Source organism: Scyliorhinus canicula, chromosome 5, assembly GCF_902713615.1.
Source record: "Scyliorhinus canicula chromosome 5, sScyCan1.1, whole genome shotgun sequence".
NCBI lineage: Eukaryota > Metazoa > Chordata > Chondrichthyes > Carcharhiniformes > Scyliorhinidae > Scyliorhinus > Scyliorhinus canicula.
Genome location: NC_052150.1, coordinates 200832755 through 200858424, shown reverse-complemented (window position 1 = coordinate 200858424; position 25670 = coordinate 200832755). Strand labels below are relative to the sequence as shown.

Here is a 25670-nt window from a genome sequence, read left to right as displayed (position 1 = left end):
CCTTTCTTTCCTAGCTATTTTGAAAGTTTTGTACCATGCACTAAATAAAATACTGTGGATGCGGAAAAAAACTCAGCAGGTCTGGCAGCATCTGTGGAAGGGGAAAGTTACCATTTTGTGTCCAATATGACTTTCTTTTCAGAACTGAAGAGATACAGAAATGTGTCGGGGTTTATTCTGTTGAAAAAGGGAGCAGAGTCAGGCTTTTAAAATGTATTCTTCAGTGGGATGTGTACATCACTGGTAAAGCCAGCATTTATTGCCGATCCCTAATTGCTGTTGAACTGAGTGGCTTGCTAGGCCATTTGAGAGGACAGTTAAGAATCACTTCCTCACATTACTGTAGGTCTGGAATTGCACGTAAGCAGACGAGGTGAGAATGGGAAATTACCATCCCTAAAGTGCACTAATGAACCAGATGGACCTTTATGACAATCAATGATGGTTACCATTACTGAAACAACTTTATATTTATTCATTTAATTTAATTCCACCAGCTGTCATGATGGGAGTTGAGCTCATGTCACCAGATCCTTATCCTCAGTTTCTGGATTACTAGTCCAGTGACATTACCATTATGCCACCGCCTTCCCTTTTAGAACAAAGGCAAGAACAGGGATGGAGTGCAGGAGAGATTTTCGTCATCTCCAACGTGATGCCAACACGAAACACAGCTATCCCTCCTCCCACACAGTCCAAAGTCCACAGCCATTCTGAAAGTCCTGTTCCTTCTGCAATAACTGCTCTACAACTCTATCACCCCTAACATCTCATCTCCTTTGCACAACACTTTCTTGCGCTGTAGCAGAAGATGTAACACCTGCCCTATCACTTCCCCTCTCCTCCCTGTCCAAGACCAAAAAAAAACACTCCTTCCAGGAGAAGCTGTGATTTACGTGAACTGGTAGCGCAGTGGTTAGCACTGCTGCCTCACAGTGCCAGAGTCCCGGATTTGATTCCGACCTTGTATGTTTAGTTTGCACTTTCTCCCGTGTCTATGTGGGAATCCTTTGGGTGCTTGGTTTCCTCCCACAGTCCAAAGGGGCTGGTTTAGCACGGCTAAATCGCTGGCTTTGAAAGCAGGCGAGCAGCACGGTTCAACTCCCGTACCAGCCTCCCCGAACAGGTGCCGGAATGTGGCAACTAGGGGCTTTTCACAGTAACTTCAATTGAAGCCTACTTGTGACAATAAGCGATTTAAAAACAAAAACGATGTGTAGGTTAGGTGGATTGGCCGTGCTAAATTGCCCCTTAGTGTCCAACGGTTAGGTGGGGTTACTGCGATAGGGCAGAGGAGTGGGCCTCGGCAGGGTGCTCCTTTGAGGGGTGCAGACTCAATGGGCTGAATGGCCTCATTCTGCACTGTAGGGATACTATTTAAAATAAAAACTTATTTCAATTTAGTAAACTGTATTCACTGCCCACCGTGCAGTCTCCTCTACATTGGAGAGACCGAATGCAGACTGAGTGACTACTTTGCTGAACACCGCTCAGTCTTTAAGCATGACCCTGACCTTCAGTTCCTACCTTTTTAATTCACCACCTTACTTTCATGATTATTTTCTGTCCTTAGCCAGCCATTATGTTCAAGCGAAGCTCAAAACACGCTTGAGGTATGGTATCTCATATTATGATTAGGAACTTTACAAACGCCTGGACTCAGCATAGGGTTCACAGTCTGAGGTTTGGAACTTAGTATTCCATTCTGATTTTTGTTTTGGCAAGTGCCAATCTGCATCTTGTTTCCACGTATTTGCTTTCCCCAGAGCTGCCTTTTATTCTGCCATTAACAGCTACTATGGAGCCATGCTTTATTTCTTCACTGCAGCTATTCCCACTCCCTTTGCCTTTAGTTCCGTGGCAATTTGTTATTTAATCTCCTATTTTCTCACCTATTCCAGACATTTTTGTTCCACCAGATCCTCCATTCACCGCCCCTCCCTCACCTTTTCTCAACAATTTAAAGACCCATCACCGTTGTATTTCAGTGCCAAAGAAGAGTGACATTCGAACAAAACATTAACTCTTAATAATAATCTTTATTAGTGTCACAAGTAGGCATACATGAACTACTGCAATGAAGTTACTGTGAAAATCCCCTAGTCGTCACACTCAGGCGCATGTTCGGGTACGCTGAGGGAGAATTCAGAATGTCCAATTCACTTAGCAAGCACGTCTTTTGGGACTTGTGGGAGGAAACCGGAGCACCCGGAGGAAACCCACGCAGGAGGAAACCCAGGGAGAACGTGCAGACTCTGCAGACAGTGACTCAAGCCAGGAATCAAGCCTGGGTCCCTGATGCCGTGAAGCAACGGTGCTAACCCTGTGCTACCATGCCACCCACATATATGGAGCACTTTTCTTTATATATATTTTTTTATACTAGACACACTTACTTGCCTATCCTAGTCAGTGTGCAGCCATGCTATTTAATCATGACTTTCTATTTTAGTCAGAATTTCTGACTCCCAGTTTTTTCCGTGCATTAACATACTTGAATGCTCGTTAGTATTGTCATTTCACATCCTGATTACTTTGCAGAAAGGAAGAGCAAGTTTCATTACAGCAGATAAATTGCTCAAGTGTTATAATGGTTGTAATGTTGAGAATCACAGCAGCTAATTTGCATGCACGTTATTTGGTTTTGGTGATGTTGATGAGGAAGAAATATTAGGCAGGACACCTGGGTAACTGTTCTTTGAATCCTGCCATTGGACATCTTATTCCCACCTGTGAAATCCGATAGGGCCTCCAAGCACGCACACATACGCACTGAAATGTCAGCCTGGTTTGTGTTTTAAAGGATTCGAGCCTGTGGTTTTCTGAGTTGGGACTGTTGCCATCGAGGTTCAGCTGTTTCACCCTGATTAACCTCTTTTAACCGTTGTCCCTCCTTATCACCTGTACATTATAGTAAATGTCTCCTCTTTCTATCTTTCAGTAGTTAAATGTAATTTTTTTTGAGTTACACCATTCTTTTGTTTTGCAGCTGATAGTGACCAGGCAGAAGTAGCCAGGGCTCTTTTCAAAGACACTTGCCATGAGGTAAGCTATGTAATCTGAAGCCAATTAATTTAAACTGCTGGTCTAACTCTGTAGATACAGTTGGATCTACCTCTGTCAGGGATTGTTATAATACACAGCCACATAAAGCCTAGGAACCAATATTGGTGCTTGCTGTGGTAATGTAAAATTGTAGTTTCAAACAAATTCTGGATCTTTTAACTGGTAAGCTTCTGAATTGCAGCTTGTTCATTCGCAATGCAACCAGGGCACTATTTAATTCTTGTAGCCATTTAAGTTGTAAACACTCTCCAGGAAGGGCAGAAGGATTTGAATGACTTGTTATTTGCAGCTTGTTTAATATTAATCTCTGGAAGATGCCAATTGGCTTTGCATTAAATCATTGAAGAATCTGCATCTTCCATACCCAACAAAACCCTACATTTGCTGATTAATCAGGCTGTTGTCTTGGCAATTGGGTAAAGTTACCTTGCGTTACTTGTGCTTTGCTCCCCATTATAAGTGGATTCTCATGGGGCAAACCCTGGCCGCGTTGTTCACTTTTAGCAAAATAATTATTTGCTGGGATTAATGCTACAGCACGCCAAGTAACACTCAATACTCTAAGCTGATCCCGGTGTATAATTTTAAACTTGCCTGCAAGATGAGCATTACAAGTTGATCCAACGTTAGTTGATCCTGGTACTCAAGTTTGCATAATCACAATACATATGGAGATAAATTGAGCAATGGCATATAACCGGGAATATTAAAAAGATTAATAAGTAAAAGAACCAAAGGCAACATGAAAAAAACTTTATTACCCAGCGGGTAGTTAGAATCTGGATTACTTGGCCAGAGTTTGTGCTGGAGGCAGGTCCAATTGTGGCTTTCAAAAGGGAATAATTATCTGATGGGGCATATTTGCAGGTCTATGGTGGGGGAGTGGAACCAGTAGATTTCCTTTGTCAGTACAGACACGACAGACTGAGCGGCCTCCTCCTGTGCTGTAACCATTCTAAGATATTCTTGTGCACAGACCTGTTAATAATAGACCAAGTTTGTCCAGCCCCCAGTATAAGCTTAGCAAAAAAGAATTAAAAGCAGCTTGTAACGATCAGCTAGAAAAAACAGATAATTTTGCATTTTAAACCTTTTAGTTGAAAGCTAGAAGTTTATTATCATGAGTGTTCAGGTTTCTATATAATTTGATTAATATTGAACTGCCCAGTATGTGAGTATAGTTTTCAGAAGGGACCCTGTTCCATTCAAAGCTCTAGCTTAGATTTATATCTTCAATATACTTGTGATTTTAAATCATCTCTCTTCCTTCCTGCTTCCAGTACCAAGGTAGCCCTCATTGCACCTAAGATGATTAATAAGACTAAAACATTCTGATTTAGTAAACGACTTGAGTTTCCACACATTGCCAATGCCCGATTTAAAAGTGTTCTGTACAGTATTTCAAAGTAAATTCTCCAAGTGAAATGCTTGGTCTAGTGACTAATATTTACATTAAATAGTGAAAATTGGAGATGTTTGAAATGGCAACGACAAAATTCGTATGAACAACAAAGAACAAAGAAAAGTACAGCACAGGAACAGGCCCTTCGGCCCTCCAAGCCTGTGCTGACCATGCTGCCCATCTAAACTGAAATCTTCTGCACGTCCTGGGGTTCATATCCCTCTATTTCCATCCTATTCATGTATTTGTCAAGATGCCCCTTAAATGTCATTATCGTCCCTGCTTCCACCACCTCCTCTGGCAGCGAGTTCCAGGCACCCACTACCCTCTGTGTACATCTCCTCTAAACCTTGCCCCTCGCACCTTAAACCTATGCCCCCCAGCAATTGACCCCTCTTCCCTGGGAAAAAGCCTCTGACTATCAACTCTGTCTATGCCCCTCATAATTTTGTAGACCTCTATCAGGTCGCCTCTCAATCTCCGTCGTTCCAGTGAGAACAAACTGAGTTTATTCAACTGCTCCTCATAGCTAATGCCCTTCATACCAGGCAACATACTGGTAAATCCCTTCTGCACCCTCTCTAAAGCCTCCACACCCTTCTGGTAGTGTGGCGACCAGAATTGAAAGTTATACTCCAAGTGTGGCCTAACTAAGATTCTACACAGCTGCAACATGACTTGCCAATTCGTATACTCAATGCCGCGGCCAATGAAGGCAAGCATGCCGTATGCCTTCTTGACTACCTTCTCCACCTGTGTTGCCCCTTTCAATGACCTGTGAACCTGTACACCTAGATCTCTCTGACTTTCAATACTCTTGGGGGTTCTACCATTCACTGTATATTCCCTACCTGCATTAGACATTCCAAAATGCATTCCCTCACATTTGTCCGGATTAAACTCCATCTGCCATCTCTCTGCCCAAGTCTCCAAACGATCTAAATCCTGCTGTATCCTCTGACAGTCCGCATCGCTATCCGCAATTCCACCAACCTTTGTGTTGTCTGCAAACGTACTAATCAGACCAGTTACGTTTTCCTCCAAATCATTTATATATACTACGAACAGCAACGGTCCCAGCACTGATCCCTGCGGAACACCACTAATCACAGCCCTCCAATTAGAAAAGCATCCTTCCATTGCTACTCTCTGCCTTCTATGACCTAGACAGTTCTGTATCCATCTTGCCAGCTCACCCCTGATGCTGTGTGACTTCACCTTTTGTACCAGTCTGCCATGAGGGACCTTGTCAAATGCCTTACTGAAGTCCATATAGGCAACATCCACTACCTACCTGCATCAATCATCTTTGTGACCTCTTCGAAAAATTCTATCAAGTTAGTGAGACACGACCTCCCCTTCACAAAACCATGCTGTCTCCCGCTAATACGTTCATTTGCTTCCAAATGGGAGTAGATCCTGTCTCGAAGAATTCTCTCCAGTAATTTCCCTACCACTGATGTAAGGCTCACCAGCCTGTAGTTCCCTGGATTATCCTTGCTACCCTTCTTAAACAAAGGAACAACATTGGCTATTCTCCAGTCCTCCGGGCCATCACCTGAAGACAGTGAGGACCCAAAGATTTCTGTCAAGGCCTGAGCAATTTCCTCTCTAGCGTCCTTCAGTATTCTGGGGTAGATCCCATCAGGCCCTGATTAGTGTAAAACAGATTCGTACAAAACAGAAATGGAGCGTACTTTGCTGCATTGGTGCAAAATCAGAGCTAACGATGCTTCCTGCAGCTTTATTATTCCCTTGTAAAGTTGTTCGATTTGCGACCTGATGCAAAAAAGATAGCACTTAAAGATGGATCGAGGCGCTACACAGGATCAACTCTACCTCCTCCTACGCTGGGAGGCGGAGCACAGAGTGCACCTTACCAAGACACATGCGCGGGTTCTTCCCAGAGGTTGAGGATGAGTGCAAGCGGTGTTGGGGGATCCAGCCGCCAATCCCACATTTTCTGATTTGGTCCTGCCCCAGACTTGGGGATTTCTGGGCGACTTTTTTTGAGGCTTACATCCAGGGTGGTGGGGGTCGAGGTGGAGCCATGCCTGTCTGTGGCGGTCTTTGGGGTGTCAGAGCTTCCAGAGCTCTGGATGGGGAAGGAAGCAAATGCACTGGCCTTTGCCTCAGGGATGCGTCAAGCTTCGGGCGGCACGGTGGCACAGGGTCCCAGGTTCAATTCCGGCCTCACGTGACTGTCTGTTTGGAGTTTTCACTTTCTCCCTGTGTCTGCATGGGTTTCATCCGGGTGCTCCGGTTTCCTCCCACAGTCCAAAGATGTGCAGATTAGGTGGATTGGCCATTCTAAATTGTCCCTTAGTGAACAGGTTAAGTTGAGTTACAGGGATAGGGTGCAGGTGTTGGCTTAAGTAGGAATATCTTTCCAGGGGCTGGTGCAGACTCGATGGGCCGAATGGTCTCCTTCTGCTCTGTAATTTTGATGATTCTATGAGTTTTATGCAAGGTTGGAAGTTGGCAGCGCCACGGAGGGCCTCTGAATGGCTCTCTGGTCTGACCAAGTTCCTGAGGCTGGAGAAAATCTAATTCTCGAATAGGGGGCCCCGAGGAGAGATTCCATGACACGTAAAATATGGTCACAAGCCTCCTCACGGACCTGTTCACAACCAGCAGCTAACTCAGAGGGGGGAACCACTAGGGATTTTGGGGGGGGGATAGATTGTTGGTGTGTAGAAGGGGGAGGGGCAGGGAACGCCACCTGGATGGAAGGGAGCTTGCAAACAGCAGAGAAGGAATGGGGAGAAGGGACACTCGCAGGAGAGGACATAAGCCCCTCCCACATGGGCCAAACCGGGAAGACGGACCAAACTGACCTCCCTCGAGAACTCTGAACAGGAACACCCCCCCTCCCAACCTCCCCACCCCCACCAGCAAAACAAAGACGATCTGCAGACGAGGTGAAGGGTCCTCGCAATGAATGAAAATATGTGGGTGAAACTGGGTGTAACTCTTGCCACCAAGCAGTAAGAGTCAAAAAACTGTATAATACACACGAACACTAATGTAAATAATGAACTGAGACTCCTGTCACAGACATTCTGACAGCTGGGGCGTGTTGTCATTGCTGTTACGTGATTATTACTATTGTTGTTCCTGCATTTATTTCGGCAAAGTTCTGTTTTTAACTGTAGTGCCAATAAAAATATTTATTGAAACAAAAGAATCCTTAAGAGTGTGACGAGAAAATGTAATATTTCAGTGGCTCCAAAGTTAAATTGATCCTCTTTAAAATTTAAATCAATTTCAGTCTACCTGCTGCTAATACTTTATTTTGTTTTTCAGCTGGCAGAACTTCAACTGTGCAAGAACTGTTTCTACTTATCAAATGCACGGCCAGAGAACTGGTTCTGCTACCCTTGTGTAAGTGGGTGAATACATTCCTACTTTTGAATATTGCATTCCTCGCATTGTGAGATATCAATGTTGGAGAATGGATCATTTTTCTAGTTTTGTCAATATTGAACCATTTGGGGTTAGTAGACAAATTACATTTTGTTCGAAGATCATTGTACACTGACCCAAAATATGATTTGTTTCCAAAATTAGAAAAGCAGATGCCGCTGCCATAGTGTGACATTTTCAGTTCCTTGTACCAAAATGAGAGTGCCAATTTGTGAAAACGTTCGTTCTAGGAGCCTACATTAGAAACTGTTCACATTGCCCATTTATTACACATAGGAACCCTCCATCCAACAGAGTTGTTTCTGTTTGTCAAGGCTGAAGTCAAACCCAAGTTCCAGAATTGTATGGATGACACAATCATGACTTTAACGGTGTATGTAAACAACAAAGCTTGCAACATCCCCACGCAAGACACCTCATGTGGCTTCTCTGCAAGTGTAAATTATTTGTGGATTTGTTCCATGAATTAGCACATACTGGAAGCTTACTGGAAATGTCTTAATTTATTTCACTTGGTTGGGGGTGGAAGTGGCAGTCGTGGAAAAAGGAACCTTTCTTTTTAACCTGGATCAAGTGAATGCGCAGGAGCCAGAACGACTGTGTTCTTAACCCACTTTGCCAGCCTCTGATACCAAATCATTTCAATAGAAATTAAAAATCATTGCCCATATACAGTATTAAAATATATGACCTAATTATAAAAAAAAACTTAATAGGTGAAATATATGAATTGAATTGTCATATACTGAATGTTAGAGGAATATACTAATACCTTGCATGCTGTTGAGAACTTTTTGGCCCAAATGTCCGATAGCAAAAAGACCAAAGTCTCGTCCAGAAAGCCACCGAACCGAGGAGAGGAATTCCAAATGTATGTCATGACCAGTCTGGAAAATCTTCACACACCCAACTCCATTCCAGGACAGTGGGATCAACTAAAGTCAGCTGCAATAGACTGGTGTGCCCAGACCATTCGGTTTGAGCATCATCATCACAAGGAATGGCTGGAATAAAGCGACACTGTAATGTGAGCTCTCAGAACAAAAGTGAGCAACCTTCATTGCCTGACCAAACAATCCAAGGTTACAAGTCAAGAAAGCAGCTCAAAAACAGCTTCTTCCCCACTGTCACCAGACTCCTAAATGGCCCTCTTATTGACTGACCTCATTAACACTACACGCTGTATGCTTCATCCGATGCCAATGCTTATGTAGTTACATTGTATATCTTGTGTTGCCCTATTATGTATTTTCTTGAATTTTGTTTAATTCCCTTTTCCTCTATGTACTGAATGATCTGTTGAGCTGCTTGCAGAAAAGTACTTTTCACTGTACCTCAGTACACGTGACAATAAACAAATCCAATCCAATCAAGGTTGACACCCAAAAGGCAAATACAGAAGATAAAGAAGTAGTGGGAAGAGTGCCTGAGAGATCCAACAATATGTTGGCCAGCATGACATGCAACACTTCCTTGGAGCCATCAGGGCCACCTATAGACCGAGGTCCAATGGACAATATTCCCTTCGCTCACAGGATGGAATTTGCCAATTTAAGGATCACGATTTGTGACGGACTCGATCATGGGCTGAGGTAGTTTGGCTCTTTTTCAGGGTACAAGCTAAACCTGGAAAAAAGCGAGTGCTTTCCAGTGAATCCCCCGGGGAGGGGAGTTAATATGGGGTGGTCCAGGAGGTGTTGCCTGACCTCTGCCACCTGTGCCCAGGCCCAGTGAACGGTAACAGCTGGCAGACTCCTTCCCACCCTGGGGTACAGGGCAGCCCACCTCTCCTCTCCAGGGCCTAGCAGGTTCTGCAGTTTAGAATCAATGAATTGTGGTGCATCTCGTCTTGCTGCCATCTTGTTGGCTGGGATGGTGTGTGCGGGGAGTGGAGTGCTTGTATGCACTCCTGCGTGGCAACCCCGAATCCGGCAAATCAGATACGATTTTCTTTGGAATCTATCGTGATCCATGTGGCTGGTGCTAGCCCCATAAAGGTTTGTGAATTAGTCCAGGTACGGTGCCAATTTTGCTGTCGTAGAAGTTCACTAATCCTGCTCCAGCTTCAACAATTAGTCTCAGGAACGGAGAATCCGGCCCCTGATATTTTATTTTCACAAATGGCTGTGGATGTTGGGGTTCAATTGAAAATTCTAAAACTTAGATGAACAGATTTTTGTCAGGTAAGGGAGTTATGGAGAGCAGCTAGCTGAATGGGGTAAAAATGAATGTCAGCTATGAAATGAATGGTGGAACAAACTCGAGGGCTGAATGGCCTCCTGCTTTGATATGTTGCCCCTCCTAAACCACTTGTGTTTACTCCCTCCACATTGTCAGCCCACTCCGCATTGACATTTCTGAGAGTAAATGATCCTGGGTTCACTGGAGCCAAGCAGGCCTCCCAGGAACTTGTTCTCTTCCTCCACTCACTTTGTGATTACAAGAATTGCATCGATGAACAAGGCAGGTACTTGCAGTTAGATTCATAGAAGGAGACCACTTGGCCAGTCGTATCTGCGTCGGCTATTGGTGGCACGGTAGCACGGTGGTTAGCACTGTTGCCTCACAGGGTCCCAGGTTCGATTCCCGCTTGGGTCACTGTCTGTGCGGAATCTGCACATTCTTCCCGTGTTTATGTGGGTTTCCTCCGGGTACCCCAGTTTTCTTCCACAAGTTCCAAAAGACTTGCTTGTTAGGTGAATTGGACATTCTGAATTCTCCCTCCGTATACCCGAACAGGCGCTGGAGTGTGGCGACTAGGGGCTTTTCACAGTAACTTCATTGAAGCCTACTCGTGACAATAAGCGATTTTCATTTCATTTCATTTCACGTAAGCCAACCTGTGACAATAATAAAGATTATTACATGGCTGGTTCCAACTTTAGGTATCTAGGGGTCCAAGTAGCCTGGGATTGGGCCTGACTCCGTTAACTGAACTATATGAGCTTGGTTGGTAGGGTTAAGACCGATCTGCAAAGGTGGGATAATATTCCCCTGTTCCACAAGCATTCACGCAAAACCCCTGCAAAATCGTCTTCACTGAGCAGGGCAATGCCTGGATGGCCAAAAAGTGTCTCCCCTGCCGATCTCTCAACCCTCAAATGGCCAACATTCCAGAGAAAGGCAAAGGAAGCCATTCAAATACATTCTAAAGGTCTGTTTGTAGTGTGGCAGTTTTGACATTAATGACTGGGAGGATCTTGCTACCAGTTGTTCAAACCTTATTCAAGCTGCATCATGCTTTGAGTCACAACGACTTAATCATAAGGTCGAGTAGTCGCAAAAAAGGAAAACAAAGAAGCAAATTCTGCCCCCATGACGTGCTATCTGGTGAGATATCAGGCCCTTTGTGCCCACAAATCATGACCAAAAGTAGAAACTCATGACCCTGAGTAAAGTCATCCGCTAATCAAGGGACAACCGCAACAATGACGATGAATGCCTCACTTATTATTTGTCCAATGATTTATAGACCTTAGATTTTTGAGGAGGGAATGCTGGATCCTAGAAAGTCTGAGGGAATCCTAGAACAAATTGTTCAAAGAATTTGGGAAATCATCAGAATTCTGTTCAATTTGCATAATTTAACTGTAATTTAAAATTTGCAAGTATACAATTTCTGGTACTGTATACTAAAAATGTTGCAATTATAACACTTTGGTAGCTGAGCTTTGACATTGACTTGAAATTTAGGTCAGTATTTGTAACAGATCTGTGGAAGATCCCTCACACAGAATAATGCGTAAATTGTTTTACATACTTTTAAAATAGTCTTAATAGAGATAGCGCGAGAATTGGCTTTTTTGCCCATTTGTAATATGTTGCTCATTTAACAGCAGTTGAACAGATGAAACATTTGGGACGAGCTAGCAATTCAGATTATTGGAGTACTTTTAACAATGCCAGTATTTCTGTTCATAAATCTTTCTTGGTAAGGTTTCCTTTTAACCATATGAGACAAAGAATGTTGACAATTTGGAACAATTGTGCTGACAATGAATGTGCCATGGATGCAGATTTATCAGGTACATCAAATAATTTTCAAATGTCAGAAGATTGAGAGAAAATTAACGGCAAGTTTTATTTGCACACCTTTATTAGTTTGTAAGTCATCCAGCAATTTGTGGTGAGCAACAGTTGCCACCATGTGTTCCAAATTGCCATGAATTGCAGGACATTTTCCATTACTCTGTTAGCCTTTCCAAAACCGGAATCAGCAAAAGCCTAGAAAAATTTTGGAAAGGGTGTTCCAAGGAGTGAGGTTAGATCAGGGATCTCAACTGGGCTAATGTTTCAGGGGGTCTGCTAGAAATACTCTGTATTGCATGTACGTGCGCAGTGCCATTTTTATCATTCAAATAGCAACGCGCCAAGTCTTCGATAGCACCTTCCAAACCTGTAATGACCATGAAGAAGGGCAAAGGCAGCAGATGTATTGGAAACACTATCACCTTCACATTCCCCTCCAAGCCACCTACCAAGGGGCTGTTTAGCACACAGCTAAATCGCTGGCTTTGAAAGCAGACCAAGGCAGGCCAGCAGCATGGTTCAATTCCTGGAACAGCCTCCCCGAGCAGGTGTCGGAATGTGGCGACTAGGGGCTTTTCACAGAACTTCATTTGAAGCCTACTTGTGATAATAAGCGATTTTCATTTTCATTTTTTTCACATCAACATTCCTGCACTTTCATTGGGTCAAATACCTGGAACTCCTCCTTAACAGCACTTTGCGTGTACCCTACACCACATGGATTGCAACAGTTTAAGACGATAGCTCACCGCCACCTTCTCAAGAGCAATTGGGGATGGGAAACAAATGCTGGCCTTGCCAGCAATGCTCACATCCCAAGAAAGAATTTTTTAAAAAATCTTCCAATGCCAGTGCCTGTGGCTTCCTTTGACCACATTCACCTTGGCCTCTTTGCTCATGTACTGTAATAAATGCAACATCATCGCTGCTACTGATGTTTGTCTACTTACGTGGATGGCGACCCTTGAAGAAACATGTAAGACAAGCGAGGGGGGTCTTGGCAAAGCTTGAACAATGCAATTTTCCATTTATGAGATGCATTGCAGCTCTTCTCAGTACATGGAAGCAGTATTTAATCATTGGTGTCATGTACAGTAAATCACTTATTTAAATTATGGGCAGCATGGTAGCACAATGGTTAGCACTTTTTAAAAAAAAATTTAGATTAGTCAATTATTTTTTCTAATTAAGGGACAATTTAGCGTGGCCAATCCACCTACTCTGCACATTTTTGGGTTGTGGGGGCGAAACCCACGCAGACACGGGGAGAATGTGAAAACTCCGCACGGACAGTGACCCAGAGCCGGGATCGAACCTGGGACCTCAGCGCCGTGAGGCAGTTGTGCTAACCACTAGGCCACCGTGCTGCCATGGTTAGCACTGTTGCTTCACAGCGCCAGTCATGCGGGTTCAATTCCCGGCTTGGGTTACTGTCTGTGCGGAGTGTGTAGGTTCTCCCCGTGCCTGCATGGGTTTCCCCCAGGCTCTCTGGTTTCCTCCCACAAGTCCCAAAAGACGTGTTTGTTAGGTGAATTGGACATTCTGAATTCTCCCTCCGTGTACCCAAACAGGCGCTGGAGAGTGGCGGCCGGCAGATTTTCACAGTAACTTCATTGCAGTGTTAAGGTAAGCCTACTTGTGACACTAATAAAGATTATTATTATAAACCAACATGTGTAGTTCACTCCTCCTGCATGAGATTCAGAGGACTCTATGTTTCTTAATTTTGAGAATTGCTGAAAAAAAGACCCACGCTGTCGAATTTATACCTTTTACCCTTTTGTCATGCAGTAGAAATTGTTGCTCCCTTTGAAATTTGTCTTTCCTGCATTTGTCCTGAAGACTACAAAACAAAAAGCTTTGACAATATGCGCCCCCCCCCCCAAAATACTCCAGTTCTGAACTGCTATGCAACTATTTAATTATTGTATAACGTTATTCCCTTTCCACAATCTAGATGATTCTTCTTGATTTTCAATAAGAAAATGCCCATAGATAACTATTCTTGGGGAGGGATCATTGCAATTTTTAAATTCCACATGCAATATGTGGCTGCTGGGAAGGTGAAATTAAAAACGGAAAATGTTGGAAAACATTCAGGTGGAGAGAGAAACAGAGTTTACATTTCAGATCGATGGCTGGCTAAGTCTGATGGAAGGTCATCGGCCCAAGGACGTCAACTCTGTCTCTCTCTCCAAACAGATGCTGCTTGGCCTGCTGAGTATTTCCAGTATTGGAATTGAGAATTGTTCCAACAAGTTTCGTATTGAGTAAGTAAAACAAAAATCATAACTGCATACTTTAATTATATATTAAATTTGATGTATTAATTGAGTTAAATGCACTGAGTGCAAATCATTGTTGCCACATGACCTCCTCCCTTATGATGTCACTGATTCTATTGAATTACTGATTCCTCCAAATTCCAGAGTCGTAATGTATGCTGATACTGTTCACATTTGTTGGTTAGGATGTATTTAAATATCACTGATTTCCTCTGATCACAATGACGCAAGGACAATATCGTCAATATTTCAGCTTTTGAATGAGGAAGCACTCTGGAGCAGGTTTTCTGCCAATCAAAGGCCATTTAAAAGAAAAAAAAAGTTGTTCATGCCTTATGTTTTAGAAGTGTGACTTGAAAAAGCAGTAAAATGCACCAAGAGTTTTGACAAGATTTTACTGGGTAGGGACACAGAATAATAGGAAAGCAGAATCAATATCTTGTATAAAAAATGAAAAAAAAATTGCACTTTTATAGATCTGTTTAAAAGTTGAGGTGGTGATGACTAGAATTGATAAATTGGTAAAAACATGGAGGAATAAAAGGCCGTGTTGCAGAAGGTGGAAGAAAAATATTTGAATAATGAAGTGGATGTAGGAGCGGAAGTTGAATCCAGATTAGGAAGGGATGCCAAGGAGACTGAGCCAGGGCCTGGCTCTTGAAAGTGCCAATGGGAGCTAAAGAGCTTTTCTGATGGAAGAAGCCTTGGCTCATCCAAGCCTTGATAACATGCAGGTGATTTGAGTATGTGATAATAGCCTTTGAATTGATGGAGGCTGCGATGAACATAGAACAGTACAGCACAGAACAGGCCCTTCGGCCCTCGATGTTGTGCCGAGCCATGATCACCCTACTCAAACCCACGTATCCACCCTATACCCGTAACCCAACAACCCCCCCCTTAACCTTACTTTTTAGGACACTACGGGCAATTTAGCATGACCAATCCACCTAACCCGCACATCTTTGGACTGTGGGAGGAAACCGGAGCACCCGGAGGAAACCCACGCACACACGGGGAGGACGTGCAGACTCCGCACAGACTGTGTCCCAGCCGGGAATCGAACCTGGGACCCTGGAGCTGTGAAGCATTTATGCTAACCACCATGCTACCGTGCTGCCCATGAGTTAGTACCCTGTCCGTCATTCATATTTGTTAGTCGACTGGTGAAGTTCTCATCCTAGATTGAATTGTGACTTGTTAGAAGCAAATCTGGGATCGCACATGTGGCCATACAAAATGACATGACAAACTCTATACAGGGTTTTGTTTGCTAAAGAATGTAGTCAAAACCAAGTTATCTGAGCTGTAAAAAAAACTTAGTGAAATTGCTTATTTAAGATGAGTATTGCATTTTGTGTGTTTTCTTTTCACCTTAGGTTCCCAATCATGAGCTGGTGTGGGCGCGAATGAAAGGGTTTGGATTTTGGCCTGCCAAAGTCATGCAACGCCAGGACAATCAGGTGGATGTGCGCTTCTTTGGGCATCATCATCAGAGGTGCAGTATTTCTTATAGTTACATTTTCTTATAGTTTGTGTCTTTTTTAAATAATTGAAATATATATAAAAACTAACCAAATGTTATTTCTTTATTTTAGCTGTAGCCTTGTCGATTTATTTTCAAAATAATATTAATCCCAATTTCATTCTATAGCCACCTTTAAATAACATTGTGATGCCTTTAAGAAAAACAGTTATTTTTGTGTTACTTTTCCTGGGTTCCACATTGCAGACCATTCCTGTAAGTCAATTCAAATTCCCCAAGAACGAGAGTTTTTAACTTGCCAGTATCTAATTGATTGTGGTGTGACCAGATGCTGGGCCATGTCAGTACATTTTACATAACTAGCACCACATGGTTACCTCGATTTCAGAAAATGTCAGAACAACAGCATCAGATTTTTATTCGTCTCTAAATTATTGGTTGGATTTATTGAGTATTAGATTCATCTCTTGCAAGGGGGTTGAATATTAAAGCAGTGGATTCTTGCTGCAACGAGACAGGGCATCGATGGGACCCCACCTGGAGTGGAGTCTTTAGAAACGGGGCCCATTATTGCTCACAATATTCCAGATGGAGTCTGACCAGAGCCTTATGCACCCTGAGAAGTACATTCCTGCTCCTGTATTCTAGCCCCCTCGACATGAATGCTACCATTGCATTCTTATTTTACTTTTTGAAAATATTTTTATTCAAATTTTAACAATCACACAACACAACATTTACAACTGAAATAACCCCGAAGCAACCCCACAAACTCACCCACTGTCACTTTCCCTTACCCGTTAGCGACAGCTATTCTTTATTGTTTACTGTGTACATTCCCTTAGCGACAGAAAAATACTTTTCAATGTACTTCGGTACATGTGACAACAAATAAAATCAACTAGCTCTCCAAAGTGTATTATAAACAGACCCCAACTCGTGTGGAACCCCTCACTTGTCCCCCTCAATACGAATTTCACCTTTCCAAACACAAGAAAGTCAGTAAATACCCTAGCCACACTGAGGCAGAGGATGGAGAAGCTGGGTTCCACCCCAAAAGGGCCCGTCTGCGAGCAATCAGAGAGGCGAAGGCTAACACGTCTGCCCCGCATCAGTCTGCAACTCTGGAAGTCCGACACCCCGAATATGGTCCCCAGGGGTTTGGTGTTCGAAATCCTAAGAACACCGATATGATGCTAAAGAAAGGCCCCCAAAACTGCTCCAAGTTCGGGCAGGGCTAGAACACATGCACATGATTGCCTGGGCCATTTCCGCACCACTCACACACATCCTCCACCCGTTCAAACAGCCGACTCATCCTTGACTGTGTCACGTGCGCCTTATGTACCACTTTTAACTGAACCAACCCCAGCCTCACATACGAGGTTGAGGCATTCGCCCTCCACAGCACCTCACACCACAATCCCTCCTCCAGCTCCATCCTTAACTCCTCCTCCCACTTGGCTTTGAACTACTCCAGAGACGCCCTCTCCTCCTCCAATATCCTCCCATGGATCACTGAGACATCCCCCTCCAGCAACGAGGAGGGCAATGCCACCAGGAAGGTCGAGCAGACCTTTTCTACAAAACGCCGTACCTGCTATACTTGTACCCTACCCCCGGGGATCTCAGACTTCATCCCCAGCTCCTCCAAGGTCGCAAATCGACCTTCTAAATACAGATAAGACCATAAGACATAGGAGCACGATTAGGCCACTCAGCCCATCGAGTCTTTTATGCCATTCAATCATGGCTGATATTTTTATCATCTCCATTCTCCTGCCTTCTCCCAATTAATCCCTGATCCCCTTATTAATCAACAACCTATCTATCTCTGTCTTAAAGATACTCTGTGATTTGGCCTCGACAGCTTTCTGTGGCAAAGAGTTCCACATTCACCATCCTCTGGCTGAAGAAATTTCTCCTCTTCTCTGTCTTAAAGGATTGTCTTTCCAGTCTGAGGCTGTGTTCTTGGTTCTAGTTTTTCCTACAAGTGGAAACATCCTCTCCAAATCCACTCTATCCAGGCCTCTCAGTATCCTGTAAGTTTCAGTAAGACCCCCTCACCCTTCTAAATTCCCAACGAGTACAGAATTCCTCATATGACAAGCTCTTCATTCCAGGGATCATTCTTGTGAACCTCCTTGGACCCCTTCCAAGGCCAGCACATCAGTCTTTAGATACGGGGCCCATTATTGCTCACAATATTACAAATGGAGTCTGACCAGAGCCTTATGCTGATAAGTACATTCCTGCTCCTGTATTCTAGCCCTCTCGACATGAATGCTACCATTGAACTTCCGGTGGCGGCGATGTCCGAGTGAGCCGCACATTCGGTGGGCTCTCACTCCGGCCGGCTGGAACAGCTGTTTCCCCGCGATAGCGGGACTACGGAGGCGGCAGAAAGGCTGCCTGGAACAGAGGAGGAGAGCGGGCTGCAGATGATGTAAGTGTGGGAGGCCAGCAGGTGAGGAAGGAGGAGAGAGAGAGAGAAGGAGGAAGCTGACCTGCAGGGTAAGATGGCGGACCCACGGACCTTCCTTCCTCCAGGACAAAGGGAAAAAGAAAAAGTTTGGAGTTGCTGAGGAGGGACAGCCTGGACCCACTTCAGATGCCCAGGAGGTAAAATTGAAGGAGCTGGGCGAAGGAAAGCGGCAGCGGAGGCGCTGAGGAGCGGGCTGCGGCATATGGAACAGCGGGATTCCAGAAGGCAGAAGAAGAAGGAGAAAAAGGGACAGAGGCAAGGACCGGAAGAAAATTACCTGGGACCTAAGATGGCGGACACACGGAACCCGGACTCAGCAATCCAGCTGGCGCTGGATAACGTGCTCCAGGTAATGAAGTCCAGTTTTGAAGCGCTGAAGCGGGACAGCTTGGACCCAATCCAGAAAGCGGTGGATCAGCTGAACCAGAGGCTGGACGCCCAGGATGTTAAAGTTAAGGAGCTGGGAGAAGCGGTGGAGGAGCAGGCGGATGCGCAAACGGTTGCAGCGCTAGAAGTGGACGGCCTGAAAGAGCGGCAGAGAAGACTGCTGGACAGAGTGGAGGAGCTGGAGAATAGAGTCCGCAGGAACAATCTGAGGATGGTCGGCCTCCCGGAGGGGGCGGAGGGAGCTGATGCTGCAGCGTTTGTAGCAGACCTGCTGAAGCAGCTGATGGGGGCCGAAGCCTTTCCGCTGGAGCTGGAGGGGGCACACAGGGTGCAGGCAAGGCAGGGGCGGCTGGGCGGACCCCCCCGTCCGATGGTGATTAGGTTCCACAGGTTCGTGGACAAGGAGCGGGTGCTGCAGTGGGCAAAGAGCGCCAGGAGCAGCACGTGGAATAACAGTGTGCTCCGCATCTATCAGGACCTAAGCCAGGAGGTGGCTCGGCGGCGAGCAGCCTTTAAGAATGTCAAGGAGGTGCTGTTCAAGAAGCACGTGAAGTTTGGTCTGCTGTTCCCAGCTCGGCTATGGGTCACGCACCAGGGTCAACACCACTACTTTTCCGAGCCTGAAGAAGCGATGGATTTTGTGAGGGACCTGGGGCTGGTCCCGAAAGGAGGCCCCAAGGACGCGAGTTAGGGCCCGAGGATTTCTGTGGGGAGGAACGCCGAATGTGCCTGGACTGCTGCTCAACGGTTTGGTGGGCCAATGGGGCCAAGCGGAACATTTGAGATTCTTTCCTTTGTTCATGGACATTTATGTGCTTTTTCTCTTTTTTCTATGTTTTTTCCCTTTTTTTTTTCTGTTTGGGCTTTTTGTGCAGCTCGCGGAAGACACTGGAGCCGGCTTGCCCAGTGGGTGGGGAGGAGGGCGGGGAAACAAGGGGAATGGGACAGGAAGGCGCCGGAGTGTTGAGTCACCGGGCTAGCAGATTGGCTAGTCAAGGAAGTCAGATGGGGGGGAAAGCTATAGCCAGTAGATGGGGTTAGGGGAGGGGGGGGGGGGGTTGTTCTGCTGACGGGAGAGGGACTTGAAATAGGCACTGGAAAGGAGGTCGAGGGTGGAGGCAGCTATAGGGCGGGCCAGGAAGGGCGCGACGCACGGGTCAGGGGCCGGACCGAGAAAGGCTATGGCTGACCGGCGGGGTGGGGGGGGTGGGATGTGCCCCCCGACCAGGCTGATCACCTGGAACGTCAAGGGACTGAATGGGCCGGTTAAGAGGGCGCGGGTGTTCGCGCACTTGCGGGCCCTGAGGGCGGACGTAATTATGTTGCAGGAGACACATCTGAAAGTGTCAGACCAGACCAGGCTAAGGAAGGGCTGGATTAGCCAGGTCTTCCACTCGGACTTGGACTCGAAGTCCAGAGGGGTGGCAATCATGATCAACAAGCGTGTGCAATTTGAGGCAGAGGGCATATCCGCAGACAGGGGGGGCAGATACCTGATGGTACGGGGCAGGCTGGAGGGGAGAAGAGTGGTGCTGGTGAATATATATGCCCCGAACTGGGATGACGTGGACTTCATTAAAAGAGTGCTGGGGAAGATCCCGGACTTGGATTCTCGCAGGCTAATAATGGGAGGGGACTTTAACATGGTCCTTGACCCGACTTTGGATCGGTCGGGTCCCAGAACGGGTAGACTCTCAGCAATGGCAAGGGAGCTGAAAGGGTTTATGGAGCAAATGGGGGCAGTGGACCCCTGGAGGGAGGGACAGCCAACAGGAAGGGGCTACTCGTTTCACTCGCACGTCCACAAAGTATATTCCAGGATAGATTTCTTTGTGCTAAGCAGGGACTGTAGGGGGGAGGTAAAGAACACGGAATACTCAGCAATTATCATTTCAGACCATGCCCCGCATTGGGTGGACCTGCAGTTCGGGGGAGCGAGTTATCAACGCCCGCAATGGAGGCTAGATGTGGGACTGCTGTCGGAGGAGGGGATCTGCGAGAGGCTTCGGAAATGTATAAAAAATTACCTGCAGGTGAATGACACTGGGGAGGTCTCAGCGGCGACCGTGTGGGAGGCGCTAAAGGCAGTAGTGCGGGGGGAGCTGATTTCAATTGGGGCCCATAGAGCTATAGGGCGGGCCAGGAAGGGCGCGACGCACGGGTCAGGGGCCGGACCGAGAAAGGCTATGGCTGACCGGCGGGGTGGGGGGGGTGGGATGTGCCCCCCGACCAGGCTGATCACCTGGAACGTCAAGGGACTGAATGGGCCGGTTAAGAGGGCGCGGGTGTTCGCGCACTTGCGGGCCCTGAGGGCGGACGTAATTATGTTGCAGGAGACACATCTGAAAGTGTCAGACCAGACCAGGCTAAGGAAGGGCTGGATTAGCCAGGTCTTCCACTCGGACTTGGACTCGAAGTCCAGAGGGGTGGCAATCATGATCAACAAGCGTGTGCAATTTGAGGCAGAGGGCATATCCGCAGACAGGGGGGGCAGATACCTGATGGTACGGGGCAGGCTGGAGGGGAGAAGAGTGGTGCTGGTGAATATATATGCCCCGAACTGGGATGACGTGGACTTCATTAAAAGAGTGCTGGGGAAGATCCCGGACTTGGATTCTCGCAGGCTAATAATGGGAGGGGACTTTAACATGGTCCTTGACCCGACTTTGGATCGGTCGGGTCCCAGAACGGGTAGACTCTCAGCAATGGCAAGGGAGCTGAAAGGGTTTATGGAGCAAATGGGGGCAGTGGACCCCTGGAGGGAGGGACAGCCAACAGGAAGGGGCTACTCGTTTCACTCGCACGTCCACAAAGTATATTCCAGGATAGATTTCTTTGTGCTAAGCAGGGACTGTAGGGGGGAGGTAAAGAACACGGAATACTCAGCAATTATCATTTCAGACCATGCCCCGCATTGGGTGGACCTGCAGTTCGGGGGAGCGAGTTATCAACGCCCGCAATGGAGGCTAGATGTGGGACTGCTGTCGGAGGAGGGGATCTGCGAGAGGCTTCGGAAATGTATAAAAAATTACCTGCAGGTGAATGACACTGGGGAGGTCTCAGCGGCGACCGTGTGGGAGGCGCTAAAGGCAGTAGTGCGGGGGGAGCTGATTTCAATTGGGGCCCATAGAGCCAAGGCAGACCGGGCAGAGATGGATAGATTGGTCAGGGAAATGGGCCGGATAGATGAAGAGCACGCGGAGTCCCCGGGGGAGGTTTTACTCAGGGAGAGGCAGAGGCTACAGGCGGAACTGCGGGCACTATCCACGAGCAGGGCCGTGGAACAGCTTAGGAAGGCGAGGGGAGTGGTGTACGAGTATGGGGAAAAGGCTAGCAGACTGTTAGCGCAGCAACTTAGGAGGAGGGAGGCGGCCAGGGAAATAGGTAGAGTGAGGGACGAGGGGGGGCACAAAGTGGAGGATCCGGCAGAATTGAATAGGGTATTCCGGGACTTCTATCGTAAGCTGTATACTTCGGAGCCGCCAGAAGAACCGGAGGGGATGAAAAGGTTTCTGGATGGGTTAACATTCCCAACATCAGTTGGGGGGGGGGGGGCGAGTGGAAGAGCTGGGGGCCCCGATTAGAGTAGAGGAGGTATTGGGGGGCCTAAAGGCCATGCAGTCGGGGAAGTCCCCAGGGCCGGATGGATACCCAGTAGAGTTTTATAGGAAGTTCTCGGAGCTGGTGGGCCCGGTCTTGGCGAGGGTTTTCAATGAGGCAAGGGACAGAGGGACCCTGCCGCCGACGATGTCACAAGCCACCATATCTCTGATATTAAAGCGGGGTAAAGACCCGGAGGTGTGCGGGTCCTACAGGCCAATCTCCCTGATTAATGTAGATGCTAAGCTCCTGGCAAAGGTACTGGCGGGTAGAATGGAGGACTGTGTACCGGAGGTGATTGGGGAGGATCAAACGGGGTTGGTGAAAGGTAGGCAGCTGGCGGCCAATCTGAGGAGATTGCTCAATGTGATAATGATGCCCCCGGCGGGTAGAGAGGTGGAGGTAGTGGTGGCTATGGACGCCGAGAAGGCCTTTGACCGGGTGGAGTGGGAATATCTATGGGAGGTGCTCGGACGGTTTGGGTTCGGGGAGGGATTGGTGGATTGGATCAAATTATTATATCAGGCCCCGAGGGCCAGCGTCAGGACCAACAGAGAAGTGTCGGAGTACTTTAGGTTGTACCGAGGGACCAGGCAGGGCTGCCCGCTCTCCCCGCTGCTGTTTGCGCTGGCCGTAGAGCCGCTGGCGATTGTGCTGAGAGCCGCAGAGGGTTGGAAGGGGATGGTGAGGGGCGGGGTTGAACATAGGGTTTCTCTTTATGCAGACGACCTGCTCCTGTACGTGTCGGACCCAGTGGCCGGGATGGGAACTATACTGGGAATGCTGAGGGAGTTCGGCCAGTTCTCAGGATACAAATTAAATACGGTCAAGAGTGAAATGTTTGTGGTCCAGGCAAGGGGCCAGGAGAACAGATTGAGAGGGCTACCGTTTAGGTTAGTTGAGGAAAATTTCCGGTATTTGGGAATCCAGGTGGCACGAGACTGGGGCAGGCTGCATAAGTTAAATTTGGCCAGGGTGGTGGTGCAAATGAAGGGAGAGTTTCGGAGATGGGATGCACTCCCGCTGTCGCTGGCAGGGAGGGTGCAGACTGTAAAGATGACAATCCTCCCTCGATTTTTGTTTATTTTTCAGTGCCTCCCGATCTTTATCCCACAGTCCTTCTTCAAAAGAGTTAACGGGCTGATCATGAGCTTTGTCTGGGCGGGAAAGTCTCCGCGGGTGAAGAAGGCAATGTTGGAGAGGAACCGCAGCGAGGGGGGGCTGGCGTTGCCGAGTCTGGTCAATTATTACTGGGCGGCCAACATCGCTATGATAAGGAAGTGGATGGTGGGTACGGGGTCTATTTGGGAGCGGGTGGAGGCGGCTTCGTGCAGGGGCTCCAGTTTGGAAGCCCTGGTCACGGCTCCTCTACCGCTGCCGCCGGCCAAGTACACCACCAGCCCGGTAGTGGTGGCGACCCTGCGGATATGGGGCCAGTGGAGGAGGCATGTGGGGGAGATGGGGGCGTCTGTCTGGGCGCCAATCTGCGACAACCATCGGTTTGCCCCCGGCAGTATGGATGGGGGGTTCCGAGTATGGCGGCGAGCAGGGGCGGGAAGGGTGGGTGATATGTTCCTGGAAGGGAGCTTCGCGAGTTTGAGGAGCTTGGAGGAGAAATTTGGGTTGGTAAGGGGAAATGATTTTAGATACCTACAGCTGCGGGACTTTGTTCGTAGACAGGTCCCATCTTTCCCGCGCCTCCCGCCAATGGGGATCCTAGACAGAATAGTCTCTGGGAGGGACGAAGGGGGGTAGAGTCTCGGGTATTTATAAGGTGCTCATGAGGGAGGAAGGGTCCCAGACAGAGGAACTGAAACTTAAATGGGAGGAGGAGCTAGGCGGGGAAATGGAGAATGGGCTGTGGGCAGAGGCCCTGAGTAGGGTAAACTCGACCGCGACATGTGCAAGGCTCGGGCTGATCCAATTTAAGGTCGTTCACCGGGCCCATATGACGGTGGCTCGGATGAGCAAATTTTTCGGGATAGAGGACAAATGCGCTAGGTGCGCGGGAGGACCAGCGAACCACGTGCACATGTTTTGGGCATGCCCTGAGCTGAGGGGGTACTGGGAGGGATTTGCGGGGGTCATGTCCCAGGTGCTAAAAACAAGGGTGGTGATGAGTCCAGGGGTGGCAATTTTTGGGGTTTCGGAAGACCCGGGCGTCCAGGGGGAGAAAGCGGCCGATGTGCTGGCCTTTGCTTCCCTGATAGCCCGGCGACGAATATTATTGCCGTGGAGGGACTCAAAGCCCCCGAAGACTGAGTGGTAGCTTGCGGACATGTCAAGTTTCCTGGGGATGGAAAAAATTAAGTTCGCCTTGAGGGGATCTGTGCAGGGGTTCACCCGGAGGTGGCAACCATTTATTGACTTCTTTGCGGGAGAGTGAGCGTCAGCAGGGGGGTGGGGGGAGGGGGGGGGGGGGGGGGGGGTAGAGTAGAGTAGGAGGGAAAATATGGCGGGTAGTACGGGTGGGAGGGGAGCGGGCTTGTGCAATATGTTACGATGGAAGTATTGAAAGTACGTGGATGTTTGCACATTTTTGCCTTTTTTGCTTCCTTTCTGATGATGTCTGTAACTGTTTATAAAGCCAAAAACTACCTCAATAAAATTGTTTATTAAAAAAAAAATGAATGCTACCATTGCATTTGGCTTCCTAACTGCCGACAACCTGCATGTTAACCTTTAAGAGAGTCTTGAACTAGGACTCCTAAGTCCCCTTGTGCTTCTGATTTCCTAAGCATTTTCCCATTTAGAAAATAGTCTATGCATCCATTCGTCCTCCCAAAGTTCATAACATCACACTTTCCACATTGTATTCCATCTGCCATTTTTTTGCCTACTCTCCTAGCCTGTCCAAGCCCTTCTGCAGCCCCCCTGCTACCTCGATACCACCTGTCCCTCTGCATATCTTTGTATCATCTGCAACAGTGCCCGGTTCCTTCTTCCAGATTGTTAATGTATATTGTGAAAAGTTGGAGTCCCAACACTGACCCCCGAGGCACACCACGAGTCACCTGCCAGTCAGCCAATCCTCTATCCATGCCAGTATCTTACCCTTAACGCCATGGGCTCTTAACCTATTTAACAGCCTCCTAGATGACACTTTGTCAAAGACCTTCTGGAGATAGAAATAGATCATGTCCACTGGTGGTTCTCCTTTGTCTAGCGTCCTTGTTACCTCCTCAAAGAATTCTAGCTCCCCTTGACGAAGCCGTGCTGACTCAGTCCTATTTTACCATGCACCTCCAAGTACTCCGGAATCTCATCTTTAATAATGGACTGTAAAATCTTACCAATAACTGAAGTCAGGCTAACCGGCCTATAATTTCCCATTTTCTGCTCTCTCCCCCCCCCCCCCCCCCCCCCCCCCCCCCCCCCCCTTCTTAAACAGCGGTGGCACATTAGCCATTTTCCATTCTTCTGGGACCCTCCCTGCCTCTAGTGATTCCTGAAAACCCTTATTCACCTGCTGCAGTGCAACCATGGACAAGAAGTCAGACCTCA

General features: G+C 47.3%; 1 protein-coding gene across 7 annotated transcripts in view; it reads left to right on the top strand.

The window, feature by feature from the left end:
• The window catches only part of zmynd11 (zinc finger, MYND-type containing 11), a 254526-nt gene that overhangs the window by 195024 nt on the left and 33832 nt on the right, over nt 1–25670 (top strand). For all 7 annotated transcript variants that reach the window (XM_038798349.1, XM_038798347.1, XM_038798350.1 and 4 more), the window contains 3 exons: nt 2990–3045; nt 7775–7852; nt 15588–15706. In XM_038798349.1, the coding sequence (XP_038654277.1) occupies nt 2990–3045; nt 7775–7852; nt 15588–15706 (253 nt within the window). The remainder of the gene's footprint in view (nt 1–2989; nt 3046–7774; nt 7853–15587; nt 15707–25670) is intronic.